The sequence below is a fragment of the Odocoileus virginianus genome, unplaced genomic scaffold (genome assembly GCF_023699985.2).
Source record: "Odocoileus virginianus isolate 20LAN1187 ecotype Illinois unplaced genomic scaffold, Ovbor_1.2 Unplaced_Scaffold_19, whole genome shotgun sequence".
NCBI classification, from domain to species: Eukaryota; Metazoa; Chordata; class Mammalia; order Artiodactyla; family Cervidae; genus Odocoileus; species Odocoileus virginianus.
In genome coordinates, this window is record NW_027224281.1 from 642,068 (window position 1) to 664,764 (window position 22,697).

Genomic DNA, 22,697 nt, shown 5'->3' on the forward strand with positions numbered 1-22,697 from the left:
CTGTGGGAGAAGGCGAGGGTGGGATGTTTCAAGAGAACAGCATCGAAACATGTATATCTAGGGTGAAACAGATCACCAGCCCAGGTTGGATGCATGAGACAAGTGCTCAGGCCTGGTGCACTGGGAAGACCCAGAGGGATGGGGTGGAGAGGGAGGTGGGAGGGGGGACTGGGATGGGGAATACATGTAAATCCATGGCTAATTCATTTCAATGTATGACAAAAACCACTGCAATGTTGTAAAGTAATTAGCCTCCAACAAATAAAAAAAAAAAAAAAGAGGACATGAAAAGTGAGCACTGATTTCATGAATCATGGATTGACAGGTCCTCTTTCTGCTTCATTATCTTTACTTAGGTTCTGAGAAACGCAGTCAGCTTAGTCAGCTTTTAATACATCATAACTTCCACTGGGATCTTTATTGTGTATAATCAGACTTGCTTTGAGATGTAGAACCAGGACTGGTACAAGGATTTCCCTGAAGAGAGCCTAGTGTCTCTTATTTAATATTAATATCATAAGCATTTGTGAAGTTTCCTGGGGGATTTCTAACCTCCGTTCATATAATTAGTAATTTTTTCTTTACATTGGATTCTTTTCCAAACTGCTACATCATGTATAATACCTTCTCTTACCTAATTTAGTTAGACTAGTAGATTTAAATATTACACATTAGAAAGATTTTAAACAGGAAGTAGGGATCTATGAAAAAAAATTTTAAAAAAACAAAATTTTAAATGGCATACTCTTAATTTGTATTCACTAGAAATTCAGTGCCCATTGGTCTTTTCCATCCCTCTCTTAGGAGTTGTTATGAAAATAAATAAATAAAATCACTTAATTTTGGTAGTATAAGTCACTGTTTTGTGTGTGGGGAAACGACCTTTTTTTTAAGCAATTTGAAGATTTTTTTTTTGAGAGTTTGATGCTTTTCTACTAATAAGGGAAGCTTCTTATATTGTAAAATGATAATCTTCACCTTCTTCCACTAAATGTAAGCAATGTGTGTATATAGACTTGTAAATGTTTATTTTTCACATAAAAACACACATGTATTTATAAAATAGGTTGAACTTCCCAAAACAACTGCATTGTCTCCGAAAAGTAAATATTCTCTTATTTTCTTTTTTTAGGTTTTTGCGAAGGTTAAATTTTATACAATAGCTAATTTGTGCAAAATACTTCATAAATCAAACTGGTCTTTTTATGGCTTCTCATCAAAGATAACTCTGACTCAATTTCTTATTTCATTTTAACTAAGATTTAATCATAATTTTGAGAAGTATATTTTTATTACATTGCTTGAATTTTCAAGTGAGTATGGAGAACTGAAATGTTGTTGCTGAACCACAAAAGAGCCAGGATTCTTGGCCTCTGGAGGAGAAGAATTCAATCTGGGCCAGAGACGAGGCTTGATGGCTCAGAGCTTTTGTGTAATAAAGTTTTATTAAAGTATAAAAGAGAGAAAGCTTCTGACATAGACATCAGAAGGGGGCAGAAAGAGTGCCCCCTGCTAGTCTTTAGCCTGGATGTTATATAGCTACTAGCAGTCTGCTAATTAGAGAAAGGAAATGTCTCAAAACTCAGAGAATGGCACCAGGCCCCTCACCCACAACATGCATTTTGAGATAACATTGGCACCAGGTGAGTCATCCCGGGCCATAAAATGATTGACATGAATCTTGAAGAAAGGCAGATTTCCATACAAATATATAGTTTCATTAACATAGATTAGGAGAACAATGTATGAGTATAACATACTGGTTTTTCAAGTGGAACCAACTTGAAGACAGAGTAAGTGCACAGTACATTTTGCGACCCCATGGACTGTAGCCACCAGGTTCCTCTGCCCATGGGATTTTCCAGGCAAGAATACTGGAGTGGGTTGCCATTTCCTTCTCCAGGGTACATTAGCATAGCTTAAGACAAACATTTCTATAAGAAAAATGCATTGGTTAGCTCAAGGTTTGAGAAAAGTTAAGTTCAGGTGGAACCAGGTGTCATTATGGCAACACAAAATTTTAAGAGAAACCTCTTCTATATTTGTATAGAGAAGGGGAGAAAATATAACACTAGTTTGTTTCTTTCTACTGCTTAAGAGAGAGAGAGAAAATGTGACACTTGCAGCCTATTTCCTCAGTTTGGAGCCCCCTGGCCTTCCTGCCTGTTACCCTCTCAGAAGCATAGAAGGTACTTGAGCTGGAGAGGGATAGAGCGATGATTTCAGACTTCAGTGTTTATAGCTAAATAAGAGTGAGCTTCATGACAATGTTTATGGCTAAATAAGAGTGAGTATGTTGGAAAATGCTAAAATAATCATTAGAAGCCATTGAAGTTCAGTATTACATAGTAGTTCAGTTTAAACATCAAAAGCCAGAAGTTGTGTGGTGGCTAAGGGACATGGGTGGAGGTCACTGTGGTTGTAGATGTTGCGATTTGGTGTAAGAAAAATGCTGAATATGTTCTGATGGCTCTTAGAGAAAAATGACAGAGAAATTAGAGAAATATTTTCAGAAATATTTCTTGAGTTTCTTCTATGTACTATGCATTGTCTTAGATATAGGAGCCATATAGTAAACAAAATAGAAAAATGTTTTTCCTTATAGAATTTACAGTTTCTAGAGAAACACAGGTATTCAGGGGGCAAAACAGTCTGATGAGTGTTATGGCGGAGAATCTAGTGTCATTTATGAGCATGGGTAATGACAGCTGACATTTATTGACATTGACATTTATTTGCCATATTCCAGATACTTTCTCAACCAGTTCATTTAGGCTTCTTCCATTTAATTAACTCAGTAGCCCAATGAAAGTGAGGCTATCTCTATTACCACGGTTTCGTAGGATGGAACAGAAAGAGAAGTCACTTGCCCAAAGAGTTATAGTTTGTAAGTAGGAAATTAAGATTCACAACACTCTAACTCCATAGACCCTACTCTTTTTTTGTGATGAGAAGAAGTTGATAACTTGTTACTGAAATGTTACAGTAAATGATCCAGTGGGAGAATCATGTAGAAATTTCAAGTAAGTTTGTTTTTGTTGTTGTTGTTGTTGTTGTTGTTTTAAGTATAAACTATGGAAGGAATATGTTGAGCTGCTAAGTCATGTCTGACTCTTTGTGACACCATGGACTATAAACCAACAGGCTCCCCTTTCCATGGGATTTCCAGGTAATAATATTCAAATAGGTTGCCATTTCCTTCCAAGGAGATCTTCCTGACCCAAGGATCAAACCTGTGTCTCTTGAATTGGCAGGCAGTTTCTTTACAACTGAGCCACTGGGGAAGCCCCATAAAAGGAATATCAGTTCAGTTCAGTTGCTCAGTCGTGTCTGACTCTTTGAGACCCCATGAAGAGCAGCACACCAGGCCTCCCTGTCCATCACCAACTCCCAGAGTCCACCCAAACTCATGCCCATTGTGTCGGTGATGCCATCCAACCATCTCATCCTCTGTCATCCCCTTCTCCTCCTGCCCTCAATCTTTCCAGCATCAGGGTCTTTTCAAATGAGTCAGCTCTCCGCATCAGGTGGCCAAAGTATTGAAGTTTCAGCTTCAACATCAGTCCCTCCAAAGAACACTCAGGACTGACCTCCTTTAGGATGGACTTGTTGGATCTCCTTGCAGTCCAAGGGACTCTCAAGAGTCTTCTCCAACACCACAGTTCAAAAGCATCCATCCTTCTGTGCTCAGCTTTCTTTATAGTCCAACTCTCACATCCATACATGACCACTAGAAAAACCATAGCCTTGACTAGATGGACCTTTGTTGGCAAAGTAATGTCTCTGCTTTTTAATATGCTGTCTAGGTTGGTCATAACTTTCCTTCCAAGGAGCAAGCGTCTTTTAATTTCATGGCTGCAATCACCATCCACAGTGATTTTGGAGCCCAGAAAAATAAAGTCAGCCACTGTTTCCACTGTTTCCCCATCTATTTGCCATGAAGTGATGGGACCAGATGCCATGATCTTAGTTTTCTGAATGTTGAGCTTTAAGCCAATTTTTTCACTCTCTTCTTTCACTTCCATCAAAAGGCTCTTTAGTTCTTCTTCACTTTCTGCCATAAGGGTGGTGTCATCTGCATATCTGAGGTTATTGATATTTCTCCCAGCAATCTTGATTCCAGCTTGTGCTTCCTCCAGTCCAGCATTTCTCATGATGTACTCTGCATATAAGTTAAATAAGCAGCTTTGCTTGAGCAGCTGTGAAGAGATACCCCACGTCCAAGATAAGAGAAACCCAAGTAAGATGGTAGGCGCTGAGAGAGGGCATCAGAGGGCAGACAGACTGAAACCACAATCACAGACAACTAGCCAATCTGATCACATGGACCACAGCCTTGTCTAACTCAATGAAACTAAGCCATGCCATGTGGGGCCACCCAAGATGGATGGGTCATGGTGGAGAGGTCTGACAGAATGTGGTCCACTGGAGAAAGAAATGGCAAAACACCTCAGTATCCTTGCCTTGAGAACGCCATGAATAGTATGAAAAGGCAAAAGAGATAGGACACCGAAAGATGAGCTCCCCAGGTCGGTAGGTGCCCAATATGCTGCTGGAGATCAGTGGAGAAATAACTCCAGAAAGAATGAAGAGGTGGAGCCAAAGGCAAAAACAGCACCCTGTTGTGGATGGGACTGTCGTGATAGAAGTAAGGTCTGATGCTGTAAGAGCAATATTGCATAGGAACCTGGAATGTTAGGTCCATGAATCAAGGCAAATTGGAAGCGGTCAAACAGGAGATGGCAAGAGTGAATGTCGACATTCTAGGAATCAGCGAACTAAGATAGACTGGAATGGGTGAATTTAACTCAGATGACCATTATATCTACTACTGTGGGCAAGAATCCCTTAGAAGAAATGGAGTAGCCATCATAGTCAACAAAAGAGTCCAAAATGCAGTACTTGGATGCAATCTCAAAAACAACAGAATGATCTCTGTTCGTTTCCAAGGCAAACCATTCAATATCATGGTAATCCAAGTCTATGCCCCGACCAGTAACACTGAAGAAGCTGAAGTTGAATGGTTCTATGAAGACCTACAAGACCTTCTAGAACTAACACCCCCAAAAGATGTCCTTTTCATTATAGGGGACTGGAATGCAAAAGTAGGAAGTCAAGAAACATCTGGAATAACAGGCAAATTTGGCCTTGGAGTACAGAATGAAGCAGGGCAAAGGCTAATAGAGTTCTGCCAAGAGAATGCACTGGTCATAGCAAACACCCTCTTCCAACAACACAAGAGGAGACTCTACACATGGACATCACCAAATGGTCAACACCGAAATCATATTCACTGATTAGCTCTAGTAATTTTCTGGTTGTGTCCTTAGGTTTTTTTGTGTAGAGGATCATATCATCTGCAAACAGTGAGAGTTTTACTTCTTCTTTTACAATCTGGATTCCATTTATTCCTTTTTCTTCTGATTGCTATGGCTAAAACTTCCAAAACTATATTGAATAGTAGTAGTGAGAGTGGGCATCCTTGTCTTGCTCCTGAAATGCTTTCAATTTTTCACCATTGAGGATAATGTTTGCTGTGGGTTTATCATATATGGCTTTTATTATGTTGAGGTATGTTCCTTCTATGCCTGCTTTCTGGAGGGGTTTTTATCATAAATGGATGTTGAATTTTGTCAAAGACTTTCTCTGCATCTATTGAGATAATCATATGGTTTTTATCTTTCAATTTGTTAATGTGGTGTATCACATTGATTGATTTGTGAATATTGAAGAATTCTTGCAACCCTGGGATAAAGCCCACTTGGTCAAGATGTCTGATCTTTTTAATATGTTGTCAGATTCTGTTTGCTAGAATTTTGTTAAGGATTTTTGCTTCTATGTTCATCAGTGATATTGGCCTGTAGTTTTCTTTTTGTGTGGCATTTTTGTCTGGTTTTGGTATTAGGGTGATGGTGGCCTCATAGAATGAGTTTGGCAGTTTACCTTCCTCTGCAATTTTCTGGAAGAGTTTGAGTAGAATAGGTGTTAGCTCTTCTCTAAATTTTTGGTAGAATTCACCTGTGAAGCCATCTGGTCCTGGGTTTTTGTTTGTTGGAAGATTTTTGATTACAGTTTCAATTCCTGTGCTTGTGGTGGGTCTGTTAAGATTTTCTATTTCTTCCTGGTTCAGCTTTGGAAGGCTAAACTTTTCTAAGAATTTTTCCATTTCTTCCAAGTTGTCCATTTTATTGGCATATAGTTGCTGATAGTAGTCTCTTATGATCCTTTGTATTTCTGTATTGTCTGTTGTGATTTCTCCATTTTCATTTCTAATTTTGTTGATTTGATTCTTCTCCCTTTTTTTCTTGATGAGTCTGGCTAATGGTTTGTCTATTTTATTTATCTTCTCAAAAACCAGCTTTTAGTTTTGTTGATTTTTGCTATAGTCTCCTTTGTTTCTCTTTCATTTATTTCTGCCCTAGTTATCTTAATGTTACTAGGACAACAGATTTTAAAATAATGAAGTAAAATTAACTAACCTTGTATAAAAATACAATTAATTCTTTTAATGTAAATAGAAATATGAATATTGATTCAAAATTCAAACATACATACAGTTGGATTTAAAGTTTTGGTGTAAGAATTCAGAATACTGATGTAATTATTGATTTTTTGAGATCCTCACTATTAAACATTCTAGTTGCTAAGCTACATATATAAAGAAACATTTTATTAGGCACTTTTGTTTCTTATTCCTTCTATTTTCATATTCTTTCTATTTTTGTATTTTCTTGCATATTTTTGTTTTTTGTTCCAAAATCAAAAAACTGGAAATAATCTGACATTTAACTGAATCAAAGTAAATTGGAGACTCAAGTGAGGAGAGATACTATAAAATATAGTTGAAACATATTGGTTCAATTATTACAACCTGTTTACACTTGCATGTGTTAGTGTTTCTCAATTTTGGATATTCATTTCAAGTAAACAAGGAGTTTATTTTATTATTATTTCAACACCCAGGGTACACCCTATGTCAATAAAGTCAAAATTTTAGAGGATAATGTAACATATCAGCACGCTTTGAAAACTTCTAAACCTTTAATGTGCACTGGAATAACCTAAGGATCTTAATCAAAAGCAAATTCTGATAGTAAGTCTTATAAATGGATTGAAATTATGCATTTTAGATAAAATCTCTCAGATCTTGTCACTGCTACTCATCTATGGACCACTGGGAAAAAAAACAAAGGGTAGAAGACCTCTTGTTTTGAACACCTTCCCCAGAGTTCTTTCAGATTCAAGATGCCCCACTTCCATGCATTAAACGGTTTCTTTAGCATTGGATTTGCTGTGGCTGCAGGATTCTGGGATATTTTAAGGGCAATATGTGTGTCTGGAATTCCACCTTATAGGTGAGCAGACTATGATTTACAGCTACATCAGTGTGCTGAGTAAAAGAAGCAAGAAAGAGAGTTGGAGTTCGGTAAAGGTCAAGGCTGTATATTATACCTTATTTAACTTGTATGCAGAGTAAATCATGCAAAATGCTGAGCCAGATGAGGCACAAGCTGGAACCAACATTGCTGGGAGAAATATCAATAATCTCAGATGTGCAGATGACACCACCCTCATGGCAGAAAGAGAAGAGGAACTAAAGAGCCTCTTAATGAGGATGAAAGAGGAGAGTGAAAAAGCTGGCTTAAAACTCAACATTCAAAAAACTAAGACCATGGCATCCTGTCCCATCACTTCATGGCAAATAGATGGGGAAACAATGGAAACAGCAACAGACTTTATTTTCTTGGGCTCCAAAATCACTGCAGATGGTGACTGCAGCCGTGAAATTAAAAGACACTTACTCCTTGGAAGAAAAGCTATGACCAACCTAGAAACAGCATATTAAAAAGCAGAGACATTACTTTGCTGACAAAGGTCCATCTAGTCAAAGCTATGGTTTTTCCAGTAGTCATGTATGGATGTGAAAGTTGGACCATAAAGCTGAGCACCAAAGAATTGATGCTTTTGAACTGTGGTGTTGGGAAGACTCTTGAGACTACCTTGGACTGCAAGGAGATCCAACCGGTTAATCCTCAAGGAAATCAACCCCAAATATTCATTAGAAGGAATATATGTATATATGTATATACATATATAAATACACATTATATATATATATATATATATATATATATTCTAGACTATATATATAACAGAGTCGGAATTATGCCTATGATAGGAGTTTTTTTAATCTTTTTTAAAATTTATTTTAATTGAAAGGATAGGAATTTTAATTGTAGCCATTTACCTTCTTTTATAGTACTGATGAAAACTAAGTCAAATAATATGAGAGCACTTGGAAAATCAATGTCTGACATCCATGAATGAATGGATAATTAAATACAAGGGTAGTAAATAATATTGTATGTGTTTTTGTTCTATGATTAGACACTACAGGTGAGTAAGTTTAAATACTATCCAAAGAACATTGACCTGTCAGTAATGAGTACAATGGTTTGAACTGAGAAGAGACAGAAGACAGCTGTGTACTTAGAATTTCATGAGAATTTATAGTTGTTGTTGTTTAGTCTCTAAGTCATGCCCGACTTTATTTTGGTGTCCCTGGACTCTAGCCCACCAGGCTCTTCTATCCATGGGATTTCCCCACACTAGAATACTGGAGTGGGTTGCCATTTCCTCCTCCAAGGGATCAGGGATTAGACTCACTTGTCCTGCATTGGCAGGCAGGTTCTTTACCACTGAGGCATCAAAGAAGACCCGGACTTATAGTAACCCAATGACAAAATGTTCAGAAGCAAATAAGGAATCATATGAAAGGAAAGAAGAAATGATTCTAAGATGAAACTGACATGAAATGACAATTGCTTGTAAATTATGGCTTTTGGCTACTATAAGTAGCTATTCCATAAATAATACAGCATTACTAGTATAAAGATAAAAAAATGTGTTGGGCCGCAATTTTTGGACCACAAAAAATTGTTAGTGGTGAGCATAAAAATTTGAATCTTTTTAGTGAGACTATATCATAAGATTCTGCAATAACCCTCCAACTGATATTTTTTTCCTTGGTTAGGACAGGTTTGAAATATTTTGATTATCTTCATTATATAAAATGAAACAAAAGTGATACTAGGATTGGAGAGGGAGAAGAAAGCAGTACAGTCTCATAAGGAACTGTAGATTAAAGGTTAGAAGAAAATTACTGGTAAGGCCTTAGACTTACCCACATTTACTTGGGGCCAATATATTTTGAGTAAAATCACAGGTCCTGGAGCCAGATATTCTAGATTCTTATCATTTATTATGTTTGGGAACATGGACATTTACTGAAACTAAATAAGTGTCAGTTTATTCAGCTTTCAAAATAAAATAGTGCTAGGGTTTGCCCTGAGAGAAAACTGTAAATACTAAATGAAGTTATCTACTTCAAAGTGCTGGGCTTTCTGCTTGATATTTTATACTATCTTAATCATGTATGTTATTATTTTATGATGATCATCATAGTTGCTGTTGTTTGTATTTTTTTTTAAATCAAACTGGAGCTTCTTTAATTCTTAAGAATCTCTGACTTTATTCTTGTTATTTTTGCATACATAGTCACTGTAACACAGTTTCAATGAAAGTGTCCCAGAGAGAATTTGGGAAAGGTATTATATGAGAAAATGATTTTGAATTTCCAAAAATTTGAAGAATAAAACTAAAACATTGCCTATCTCAACAAACCAAAGGTATATTTCTGATATGATACTATGACACTGAGTCTATTCATCTACATTTTCTATTGTCCAGAATTTTCTTCAGAGCAAATTTGACATTCTTATTCTGCAGACTGTAGATCAGAGGGTTTAGCATGGGCACAATGCAGGTATAAAACACAGAGGATACTTTCCCTTGGTCCATAGAACTCACAGATGAAGGCTTCAGGTACATGAATGCTGCAGATCCATAGAAAACAGCAACAGCTGAGATATGGGAGCTGCAGGTGCTGAAGGCTTTGGACCTGCCTTCAGTGGAGTGGATTTGAAGGATGCTATAGAGGATGAAAATGTAGGAAGCAAGGATGGTTAAAACAGGAATCAGGACATTAAAAGCACTAAATAATAGAGCCAGTAATTCATTCATGGAGATGCTAGAACAGGCTAGCTCCAAGAGTGGGAAGACATCACAGAAATAATGGTTAACCACCTTGTTCTTGCAGAAAAAGAGTCTCAACATAAAGCCTGTATGGATTGCAGATTCAATGAGGCACAAAATATAAACTGTCACTGTGAGTTGGAAGCACCTATAATAAGTCATGATGACATTGTAAAACAAAGGGTTACAGATGGCAACATAGCGGTCATATGCCATTACAGCCAACATATAACATTCTGCAATAATAAAAGCAATAAAGAAATAGAGCTGAGTCATACATTCAGAGTAGGAGATGATATTTTTCTCTGTCACAAAGTTCACCAGCATTTTGGGGGTAATAACAGTGGAATGACAGAAATCAATAAAGGACAAATTGGTGAGGAAATAGTACATGGGGATGTGCAGGTGAGAACTGAGCCCTATCAGTGTGATCATGCCCAGGTTCCCCACCACCGTGACTAAATAAATTCCTAGGAAGAAGACCAGAAGGGGAATCTGGAGCTCTGGTTTCTCTGTGAGCCCAGCGAGGATGAACTCAGTCACTGAGGAGTGATTTCCGGGGTCCATTTTCTTCTCAGAAGGTTCTAGGTTTAAAAATGAGAAAATGAGTGTACTTTTGTGTTAGGGTGTGACAGAGAGATTTATGGACATATGTATGTGCGTGTGTATGCAGCAGAGAGTAATCCTGCTGAGATCAATCTTCATTGGTCATCAGAGGATATACATAATGTGGGGATTTCTTTAGTAATTATTGCCACTCTAGGACAAACTACTGGAGAAGGCAATGGCAACCCACTCCAGTACTCTTGCCTGGAAAATCCCATGGACGGAGGAGCCTGGTAGGCTGCAGTCCGTGGGTTCGATGAGAGTCGAACATGACTGAGCAACTTCACTTCCACTTTTTCACTTTCATGCATTGGAGAAGGAAATGGCAACCCACTCCAGTGTTCTTGCCTGGAGAATCCCAGGGATGGTGGAGCCTGGTGGGCTACCGTCTATAGGGTCGCACAGAGTCAGACATGATTGAAGTGACTTAGCAGCAGCAGGACAAACTATGATTCTGGTTGAACTAGAATAGAAATTATAAACTTCAAGAATTTTATAATTGAGATATTTCATAAAGTTTAAGAGAAACACTGATTTCTGGATGATATTTGTTTCTGTTTATTCTCCAAAAGATTGTCTCTACAGCTCTAAATAATTCATAAATATTGGTACTTACAGAATTATCAACCATGAACATTTTATCAAATTTCTATTTTATTATCTATGCTGTTACTTTAGTTAACTTGCTGGCATATTGAGTGCAGCAATTTCACAGCATCATCTTTTACGATTCGAAATAGCTCAACTGGAACTCCGTTACCTCCACTAGCTGTGTTCATTGTGATGCTTTCTAAGGCCCACTTGACTTCTCATTCCAGGATATCTGGCTCTAGGTGAGTGATCACACCATCGTGATTATCTAGGTCATGAAGACCTTTTTTTGTATAGTTCTTCTGTGTATTGTTGCCACCTCTTGTCAATATCTTCTGCTTCTGTTAAGTCCCTACCACTTCTGTCCTTTATTGTGCCCATCTTGGCATGAAATGTTCCCTTGGTATCTCTAATTTTCTTGAAGAGATCTCTAGTCTTTCCCATTCTATTGTTTTCCTCTATTTCTTTGCATTGACCACTGAGGAAGGCTTTCTTATCTCTCCTTGCTATTCTTTGGAACTCTGCATTCAAATGGGTGTATCTTTCCTTTTCTCCTTTGCTTTTTACCTCTCATCTATTCACAGCTAATTGTAAGGCCTTCTCAGACAGTCATTTTGCCTTTTTTGCATTTCTTTTTCTGGGAGATGGTCTTGATCACTGCCTCCTGTACAATGTCATGAACCTCCATCCATAGTTCTTCAGGCACTCTATCAAATTTAATCCCTTGAATCTATTTGTCACTTCCACTGTATAATCATAAGGGATTTGATTTAGATAATACCTGAATGGTCTAGTGTTTTCCCCTACTTTCTTCAATTTAAGTCTGAATTTGGCAATAAGGAGTTCATGATCTGAGCCACAGTCAGCTCCCAGTCTTATTTTTGCTTACTGTATAGAGCTTCTCCATCTTTGGCTCCATCAGTCTGATTTCATTATTGACTATCTGGTGACATCCATGTCAGTTTTTGTTCCAGTCCCAAAGAAAGGCAATGCCAAAGAATGTTCAAACTATAGCACAATTGCACTCATCTCACATGCTAGCAAAGTAATGCTCAAAATTCTCCAAGCCAGGCTTCAACAGTACATGAACCATGAACTTCCAGATGTACAAACTGGTTTTAGAAAAGGCAGAGGAATCAGAGATCAAATTGCCAACATTCATTGGATTATCGCAAAAGCAAGAGAGTTCCAGAAACACATCTATTTCTGCTTTATTGACTATGCCAAAGCCTTTGACTGTGTGGATCACAATAAACTGTGGAAAGTTCTGAAAGAGATGGGAATACCAGACCACCTGACCTGTCTCTTGAGAAAACCTGTATGCAGGTCAGGAAGTAACAGTTAGAACTGGACATGGAACAACAGACTGGTTCTAAATTGGGAAAGGAGTATGTCAAGGCTGTATATTGTCACCCTGCTTATTTAACTTATATGCAGAGTACATCATGAGAAACACTGGGCTGGTTGAAGCACAAGCTGGAATCAAGATTTCCAGGAGAAATATTAATAACCTCAGATTCCCTGGTAGCTCAGATGGTAAAGCATCTGCCTACAATGCAGGAGACCCTGGTTTGATCCCTGGGTCAGGAAGATCCCTTGGAGAAGGAAATGGCAACCTACTCCAGTATTCTTGCCTGGAAAATCCCATGGACAGAGGAGCCTGGTAGGCTACAGTCCATGGGGTCGCAAAGAGCTGGACACGACTGAGCAACTTCACTTTCACTTTCAGATATGCAGATGTCACCACCCTTATGGCAGAAAGTGAAGAAGAACTAAAGAGCTTCTTGATGAAAGTGAAAGAGAGTGAAAAATTGGCTTAAAACTCAACATTCAGAAAACCAAGATCATGGCATCCAGTCCCATCATGTCATGGCAAATAGATGGGGAAACAGTGGAAACAGTGACAGACTTTATTTTGGGGGGCTCCAAAATCACTGCAGATGGTGACTGCAGCCATGAAATTAAAAGACACTTTCTCCTTGGAAGAAAAGTTATGACCAACTTAGACAACATATTAAAAAGCAGAGACATGTTTTTGCCAACAAAGATCCATCTATTCAAAGTTATGATTTTTCCAGTAGTCAGGTATGGATGTGAGACTTGTACTATAAAGAAAGCTAAGTGCTGAAGAATTGATGCTTTTGGACTGTGGTGTTAAAGAAGACTCTTGAGAGTCCTTTGGACTGCAAGGAGATCCAACCAGTCTATCCTAAAGGAAATCAGTCCTGAATATTCATTGGAAGGACTGATGCTGAAGCTGAAATTCCAATACTTTGGCTACCTGATGCAAAGAACTGACTCATTGGAAAAGACCCTTGATGCTGGGAAAGATTGAAGGTGGGAGGAGAAGGGGACAACAGAGGATGAGATGGCTGGATGGCATCACCAACTCAATGGACATGAGTTTGAGTAAACTCCAGGAGTTGGTGATGGACAGGGAGGCCTGGCATGCTGCAGTCCATGGGGTTGCAGAGTCGGACATGACTGAGCAAATGAACTGAACTGAACTGAACTGAACTTTAGTTAAATCATTAACAGTGCCTCCTTTTTAGTCTAATATTTGATGCTTGTTTTTTTTTAATCTTTTCTTAGTTGCTCTTTATATTTAAAAATTTTCTTAAAAGTTTTTAGAATCTTGGAAGATTTTAAAGGTATTAACATCTGATAATCAAAATAATATAAAACAAATAATCAGCAAAGCTGCCAATGTAATTCTGATGATTAGCCAGTTTGGGGGAACTACTGGGTGACACAAAGTTCATGTAGCAGCATGTTTTAGGTGGAGAACTTGAGAACATTTTTTCTCATTTCTTTTCCTTTTATCTTTTTATTTGTTTTACTCCTTTCTTCCCTTTCCTCCTTTTCATCCTTCTTCCCCTACCTAATTCCTTCTTTCTTTCTTCAATAATTTAGCAAAAATTGCTGAAACAGCACTTTACTACAAAATGAAGTTTAGAGTATAAAAATTGCAAAAACACAGTTACTAACCTTATGAAATTCAAAACTTGATATTAAGGAGGTCTAATATTCATTATAAAGAAGCATAATATGAAAATAAAATTGGAGTGAAACTCAGAGGGGCATGCAAATTTGCACAGATCTCCTAATGGATTCAGAGCTAGGGAACTGAATATTTTGTAATTTTTGTTTCAAAATGTCTTCTGTTATTTATTAGTCCTGATCCAAGTTCTATCTTATACACCTAATGTAAGAGTTGGGTGTATATAGCAATGACATAAATTCTGTTATGTTGGGTTTAAGTCATTTAGCAGAATATAAGATGAAATCACTGAACATTAAAAATAACAAAGGTACTTCTTACTGGCCTTTAGCTTATTTGACTTTTAATGGGGATGGGAAGTAGTACAATTAGAAAAGAGCAGCTGGGACTCAAACTCTCTTTCTCTCAAATTTTTCTTTACTCAGTGAAGGTTGGGCTTGAAGACTGTCAATGCCCCCTGGTTTAGCGCACACTCTGTGATCAACAAAACCTTCCAAGTTTGTACAACCTAGACCCTGAGGGTGACAGCAACTGGAAAAATGAGTAGAGACACTGAAAACAGTTGAAATGAACAAACTGAAATTTAGCAAAGCAAAGAGTATTTATGTTTAAAATTTAGATCTTAAAAAACCTAATTCTTTGTATACTGGACATAGCTTTGGGTGCCATTCACTTGAAAAGAATAAGGGATCAATTCTTTTTTAATTCAATAAAACTCACAAAGTAAGTGACTGGTTAATAATGATATTAGTTTCCAATTGCACTTGGAGAAACACAGTGTCTAGAGTATGATCAGTAGCAAATCCAATAACATGATTTTCTAATACTAGTTCCATGGAACTACAAAGCCACAAATATGAGGAAGTGTGAATGAAACAATACTTCCTCATATATTAAACTGATAACCACTAGTCACAGGTAGCCTGATTCACTTAACCTGTCACTTCACACAAATATTACCATTTTCTATGTGTGCAATTAGGTTAGGAAGCACTGTGCTACACTTTAATTATTTCTGGAGTTTGGGGTTTAGTTATGGATATTCTTTTTAAAGAGAGATATTCACAAGATAAATGGCAAATAAAGACTGTGTAAAACTTGAAAAATATTTGAGGGTGTTGGGATAATTAACAGATTTCACCATATATCTTAAGGGACTCTAAAGAGAGAAATGACATTTTATGTATGGCATTTGAAAGATCTAAGAATACAAGGAAAATATTCTAAACCTTTGAGTTCTTAGAAATGTCTATTCTTAATCCCTGAATACACTCAAACAGACTCAGTTCACATCTGATTCCTTCCAGTTTCAGAAACTTCCATTCAAATTCAGAAAATATTCATTTTCTGGAATAAGTCAAATTCTCTCAACTTGTCTAGATTTTTACTTGCTCATGTTTTCACATGAAACAAAAACCACCCCATTCATCGCTACTATCTGCTAAACAGTTTTTCTTTACTAATCTCATTTACAACTAATGTCATCATAGTAGTAGTAGTGTTAGCTGCTCAGTCACGTCTGACTCTTTGTGACCCCATGGACTCTAGCCCACCAGGCTCCTCTGTCCATGGGATTCTCCAGGCAAGAATACGGGAGTGGGTTGCCATTCCTTCTCCAGGGCATCTTCCCAATTGATACCCAGGTATCAATCCCAGGTCTTCCACATTGTAAGCAGATTCTTTACCACCTGAGCCACCAGAAAAGCAGAATATCATCATGAAAACCTCAAATTCCTTCCAATTGATTAGACTTTCTTACTACATGCTCAAGAATCTTCCATTTCTAAACAGCACATTTTCAGACTCCAGCTGCACTATACATCAAATGATGAATAAATCTGACTTAGTCTCCTCTATATCCAAGAAAATAGCCCACATTTGGCATATTATAGCAAGTTTAGAAACATGGTTTATGAAAAAAGTGATAATTATATGAAAGAAGATGTTGTGGAATATTTGCCTGAATGCCAATGATTATTACTTTCATAATCGAAGTCTCAAATACCAAGTACAAAATTAACACACTCACCTTTCTTTGTTCCTGGAAATCTCAATGCCAAATCTATTTCACAATGTGCTCTCAGAGAAGAATAGCACTAGTGTTAGTGTGGGGAGTGATAGGTACCCAGCATTCTGCTGTCTTTAGTGTTGGGAGAGCAGATCTGACAGTCTTGGTCTCAAGAGTCACTTTTGAAGCTGTTCTGCATCACAGATCAGCATCTCCAATTCTAAGTCTTCAGTGTTGTTTCTTCAGTTTCAGGGTAGCAAACATCCTGAACTTTCTCAGTTCTCCCTTGAGCTCTTGTGATCACAGTATTATGAATGTTTGTACTGGATTTAGATATGCCAGACAATAAATAACATGGAGTCAAATACTCCCCAAGGATTTTCATTTTTCAAGAGGCTGGCTCTTGAGAAAAGAGACAATTGCAGGTGACGTGTCCCCAGTTATCCAACATTTTCTTTCTAAAGGTATTATTTGTCAATCCTGAATTTACCAATTAGTGATAAAGATTTGTTCATGGGATCCCCTGAGGATTTTATTAAAATGCAGATCCTGATCCAGCCAGTCTAAGTTGGATCTGAAATTCTGCATTTCTAACAAGCTCCTACCAGTGCTGTGGATTCACAGTCCAGACTGCGAATAGCAGATTCAGAGGATCAGGACATATTCTCACAATTTATCTTCTGTTAATAAAGCCAGAAATTTTTAATAATGAATTAAAATAATTTTTCTTGTAGTAAATGTATTTAATTTTTATAGAAATAGGTGATATAGATAATTGATTAAAATGAAATCTATATATAATTGAATTTTAGAGTTATGGGGCAATAATTCAGAATATTGATGTAGTATTTATTTTTTAATAAAAATAATAATTTTATTAGTATAATTTCACTAAGAATAATTAATAATAATAATATCACTAATAATTTTACTTGTTAAACTATATATCTAATGAGATAGTTTATTATTAGGCAATTATGTTTCATAATCCTTCTTTTCTTTTATATACTTTTGCTTTTTTTTCAAAGCTGGAATAACTGGAAGCAGTCTTAGATTGTAGCATGATGTAAGATAAATTGGAAACTCATATCAGGGAGCACTTCTAAAATATGATTAAATGTATTAGGTTCAATTATTTTTAAAAGATTTATAGTTGGGTGACACAGTGCTTCTCAATCATTTTTCTACATTGAAACTGTTGAAAAACTCAATCATTTACTCAAGTGAAATAAGCTTCAATTATACTAGAGCTTGCCATGAGGGTATATGGTAAATAATTGTCCATTCGAAGATAGGGCATAGTGTTTATATTTCATAAATCTTTCATCATTTGCTATTTTTATTGAAGTATAATTGCTTTACTATGTTAGTTTTTCCTTTACAACAAATGATATTTGTTTTCCTCTTTCTGCCTTACTTCATTCTATATGACAGCTTCTAGGTCCTTCCACATCTTTACAAATAAAAGCATACTAAAATATATTATTATAATTTTCTTCATCATCATCATCATTGCTGTAGTTCTTGCTTTATTGTAGTTAATTAAAAATAGAACAAAGGCTCTGTTAGTCCTCAAGAACATTTTATTCTTCCATTTCTCCATACATACTCTTTGTAATATACCTTTGAAGAAGTGTCCAGGAAGAGAATGTTGGAGATGAGTTATATGGGGAAGTGTCACTGAAACTATAAATATTTGAATAACAAATCTAACTCACGGCAAATTATTACTATGACATCATGATACAGATTCTATTCATGAATGTTTTCTACTGTCCAGAATTTTCCTCAGAGCAAATTTGACATCTTTATTCCGCAGACTATAGATCAAGGGATTCAGCATGGGCACAAGGATGGTATAAAACACAGAGGACACTTTCCCTTGGTCCATGGAGCTCACAGATGATGGCTGCAGGTACATGAATGATGCAGATCCATAGAAAATAGCAACACCTAAGAGGTGGGAACTGCAGGTTCTGAAGGCTTTAGACCTGCCCTTGTTGGAGCGGATTTGGAGGATGTTGAAGAGGATAAAAATGTAGGAGGCAAGTATAGTTAAGGCAGGAGTCAGGAGATTAAATGCACTCAAGAATATGACCAATAATTCATTGACATAGATGCTGGAACACGATAGCTCAAAGAGTGGGAAGAGATCACAGAAATAATGGTTAACCACATTGTTCTTGCAGAAAAAGAGTCTCAACATAAATACTGTATGGATTGTGGATCCAATGATGGCCAAAATATAAACTCCCACTGTGATGCGGAAGCAGATGTGATAAGACATGGTGACATTGTAAAGCAAGGGGTTACAGATGGCAGCATAGCGGTCATACGCCATTGCAGCCAACATGTGACACTCTGCAATAATAAAAACAATGAAGAAATACAACTGAGTCATGCATCCAGGATAGGAGATGATGTTCTGCTTTGTCACAAAGTTCACAAGCATTTTGGGGGTGACGACTGTGGAATGACAGAGGTCAATATAGGATAAATTGGTGAGGAAATAGTACATGGGGGTGTGCAGGTGAGAACTGAGCCCAATCAGTATGATCATGCCCAGGTTCCCCACCACCGTGACCACATAGATTCCTAGGAAGAGGAGGAAAAGGGGCAGCTGGAGTCGTGGCTGTTCTGTGAGCCCAGCGAGGATGAACTCAGTCACTGAGGAGTGATTTCCTGCTGCCATTTCCCTCTGGGTAGTTTCTGAAGGGGAGAGTAAGAGACAGTTTTTGGACTCAAGACTTTGCTATGCCCCCTATTAGTGATAAATTACATAGAAAATTAATCATTTGAATATTCTCTTGGTTTCTGTGAATAATTTTAACTCTGGATAAGTTTACCTAAGCAATACGTTCTTAATTAAATGTTTTTGCACCTCTATATTAAAGGTATTAAATTATATAATTTAAAAGTATTTCAGCCTTCTGGCTGACAATCAGTTTAGGTTTTTGAGTGATTACTCCCTAGTTTGAACATTTCATTTATCTTTAAATGTTTTTTTCTAACGTGCGGTTTGCAGACTTGAAAACTTAGAAGACCTATTAAAAATGACAGAAGCTGTTTGAGCATCAACCTAGAAAGAACAAATCTCATTTAAGTGAAAAATCTTTTATTCACCAGCAACTTTCAGAATTATTTTTCTGAAAATCAAAAATTTGGGTTTCTACATAAAATCATCAGATTTTCAATATTGTTCTTAAATTAAAGTAACACAAACAACATTCATTGTGCAGATGTGATACCTGAATTGTCCCACTGTTAGCTTGCTTGCAGTCCAAATACCTCTGTCTTTGCTTGAGAGAAGAAATATAATAGTGCTTAAGTGAATATGCCTTAATGTCCAAGTGTATGTGTTCCCATCATTTACAGTTGATAAATCTGGAAAAGTAAAAGAGCTTCATTATTTAATTAGCAAGGTTTAACACTCTGAAAATAGTAATAATTGTTTTTACAATATGTTATCAATTGAAAATAAGAGATAATTATATAATTCAAAATACATAGAAAAATCAATTATAATGTTTAAGCCTTTTTATATTTCATTAACTAAGAGGATATGAAAACAGTCATAAAGTTAGAGGACACAGAATAATAGATGCAGTTCCCTATTCTATTAAATAATAAACAGATTATTTTATCTGTTTGTGGATCAAAGTAAATTAAAAATAATTTCCACTAGAATTAAAATTAAAAAGAAGAAACAAAATCTAAAATGTTCTACCCCTCACAGCTAAATAAAATATAATTGAAATGAATCTTAATTCTAAGCAAAAAACTAAACTATTAAACTTTTGGAAAAAACACTATAGTTTAAACTATAGTTTAAACATTAAACTATAATATTGTATAGTTAGTATGTATTAGAACACATGCCAACTATGAAATATTGATCAATTCTGCTATATCCAAATTAAAAATTGTTCTTCAAATTGTATTATTAGAACATTAAAAGCAAGCCACTGACTACAGATTGTTACTGAAAATATAAATTAATATTGAAAAGACAATAATATGAAGACAATCAAGCAAATTAAAAAATAAGAAAACTATTTTAAAGGATATTATCACAGAAGATAAAAGAATAATTAGTAAGCATATGAAAAGATACTGAAATTACTATTCATCAGGGAAATGAAAACTAAACTAAAACATCAATGAAAAAGCACTACAAATATATTTTAAAAATGAGAGAAAAAAGGAAACAGAAATGAAAACTTACAACCCAAAGTTTTGAGACAATGTGAGGCAACCAGAGGTCTCAAATACAGACAGCTTAAAAAGGTATGAAATTGTCCAACAAATTTGGAAAATTGACAATTTTTATAAAGTCAAGATAACACATAATTTAACAACTCTAATCTTTGGTGTTTTACCAAAGATAAAAATAGACATATGCCTACACAATGACTTGTACAAAAGTGGGTATAAAGTATTTTTACTAACAACCAAAAACATGAAATAAGGCAAGTATTCAACCAACTAAAATGAATCGATACGTATGCACACAGAGTAGAATACTACTCACCAATAAAATGCAACAAGTCACAGATACATGCAGATTAATCTTGAAAATATTATCTTGAGTAAAAAAAGCCAATATGCATACAAAAGAAGATGCATATTTCCATTTACATAAAGTTCTAGAAAAGGAAACTAATCTATAAAGAGATAAAAATAGATCAGTAACTGAGAGCATGGGGCATGGGAGAATAACTGACAAAGGCCATGATAAAAGATTTTAGGATGATTGAAAATATTTCATGTCATTACTTAGATATTGCTTTCACCAGTGCACAGTGGATGCAACTATCAGAACTCCTGTAGGTGAAATTTATTCTTAGAATGAGCACATAATTCTTTAAGTAATCTTGATAAAGTTGTACATTGATATGAGTGTGAAAAAATATTAATATACCAAAATATGTTTTAAAATAAACTAATAATATTAATTTAAATAGAAAATCTAACAAAAATTGGCAAGGATTAAGGAGGATCTCAACAAGATTTGTAAATTTGTATAAATGTGTAATTTATGCATAATTCTATTACATGTAGCAATTAAATGACACAAATTCTTCTTAAGGGCACATAGAACTTTTAAAAAATTATTTGTATGCACTTCATAAAATTATTTGTATGCAGGTTCATTATTCAAGCTATAATACCATTTCAAATGTTTTCACTGGTCTTCAATTTAAGAGAGGAATGACAGTAATTTTTACAGATTTCCTTCTAAACTATAGAAAAGGAAACAACATCCAATAGTAACAATAAAATTGTAGAAAATGCAGAATATATAAGGAGTTCTAAAATCTGTTTAAAGAACAGGCATAGCAAGCACCAAACTTAATAGTGGAACATGACATATGTCCTCTGGTACTGTGAGAGTGACAAAGATAATTACTGTCTCCATTCCTATTCATTATTTTACTGAACATACTAACAAATTCAATAAGGCAATTAGAATAAAGTAAGGATTGAAAAGGAAGAAATCAATCTCTTATGTATAGGTGATATGACTGAGTAGGTAGAAAAAAGTGAAAGAGATAAGTTTTAGAAATTAATAAATTAAATACAAATTCTAGACATTAAGTTGAATGTTTGAAAGTAGATTTTTATAAGAAAATATTTCATTTTAGAATTTAAATATTGGTGTATGTCTAAAATAAATTCACTTTCTCTGTGTGCCATTTGATGTGTATGTATGTGGATGTGCATGTGTATGGCTAGATTCAATTTGCTAACATTAAATTTCCATAATAATAAGAAAGATGAATCTCTAATTTTTCTTGTTTGTAGTGTTCTTGCTAGAACTGTTTTTAAAACCTCTTGACCTCATAAGAGATTTAGAAAATGATTGTTCTGTTTCTATTCTTGCAATATAAAATGTACCTTAAATGTCTGGATGTGTTCCCAGTGACACAATCTAGACCTGTGGTGTCCTTTGAAAAGTAAATGAAAGTCTCTCAGTTGTGTCCGACTCTTTGCAACCCATAGACTATACAGTCCATGTCATTCTCTAGGCCAGAATTCTGGTGTGGGTAGCCTTTTCCCTTCTCCAGGGAATCTTCCCAACCCAGGGATCGAACCCAGGTCTCCTGCATTGTGGGAAGATTCTTTACCAGCTGAGTCACAAGGGAAGTGAAAGAATACTGGAGTGGGTAGCCTATCCCTTCAACGAACCAGAGTCTCCAACTGAGCTATCAGGGAAGCCCCTGGTGTCCTTTATGGTCAAGTTTTTAATAACAGGTTGAAATTGTTGAAAAACTATCAGTTTTTCAGATTTTTTTCTTTCCTTTTTAAAGTTCTACTTAACTGAAATTGCAAGCCATTTACCATTTTTAAAATTGTCAGACAGTTTTTATTTTATTTTTCTTTTTTATCTTCCAT

General features: G+C 35.9%; 2 protein-coding genes across 2 annotated transcripts; both read right to left on the reverse strand.

Annotated features, from left to right (window-relative positions):
• Nucleotides 1-9,726: 9,726 nt before the first annotated feature.
• Nucleotides 9,727-10,698, reverse strand: LOC110152894 (putative olfactory receptor 8G3). Its single transcript, XM_020916706.2, has one exon. The coding sequence runs from the start codon at nucleotides 10,660-10,662 to the stop codon at nucleotides 9,727-9,729; it is 936 nt and encodes a 311-aa protein (XP_020772365.2). The 5' UTR covers nucleotides 10,663-10,698.
• Nucleotides 10,699-17,866: 7,168 nt separating this feature from the next.
• Nucleotides 17,867-19,249, reverse strand: LOC110121992 (putative olfactory receptor 8G2). Its single transcript, XM_020869318.2, has one exon. The coding sequence runs from the start codon at nucleotides 18,991-18,993 to the stop codon at nucleotides 18,058-18,060; it is 936 nt and encodes a 311-aa protein (XP_020724977.2). The 5' UTR covers nucleotides 18,994-19,249; the 3' UTR covers nucleotides 17,867-18,057.
• Between the last annotated feature and the right edge of the window lie 3,448 nt (nucleotides 19,250-22,697).

Excerpts from the sequence above, each read along its gene's own strand:
- LOC110152894 (XM_020916706.2), bottom strand. The coding sequence starts at position 10,662 with ATGGACCCCGGAAATCACTCCTCAGTGACTGAGTTCATCCTCGCTGGG.
- LOC110121992 (XM_020869318.2), bottom strand. The coding sequence starts at position 18,993 with ATGGCAGCAGGAAATCACTCCTCAGTGACTGAGTTCATCCTCGCTGGG.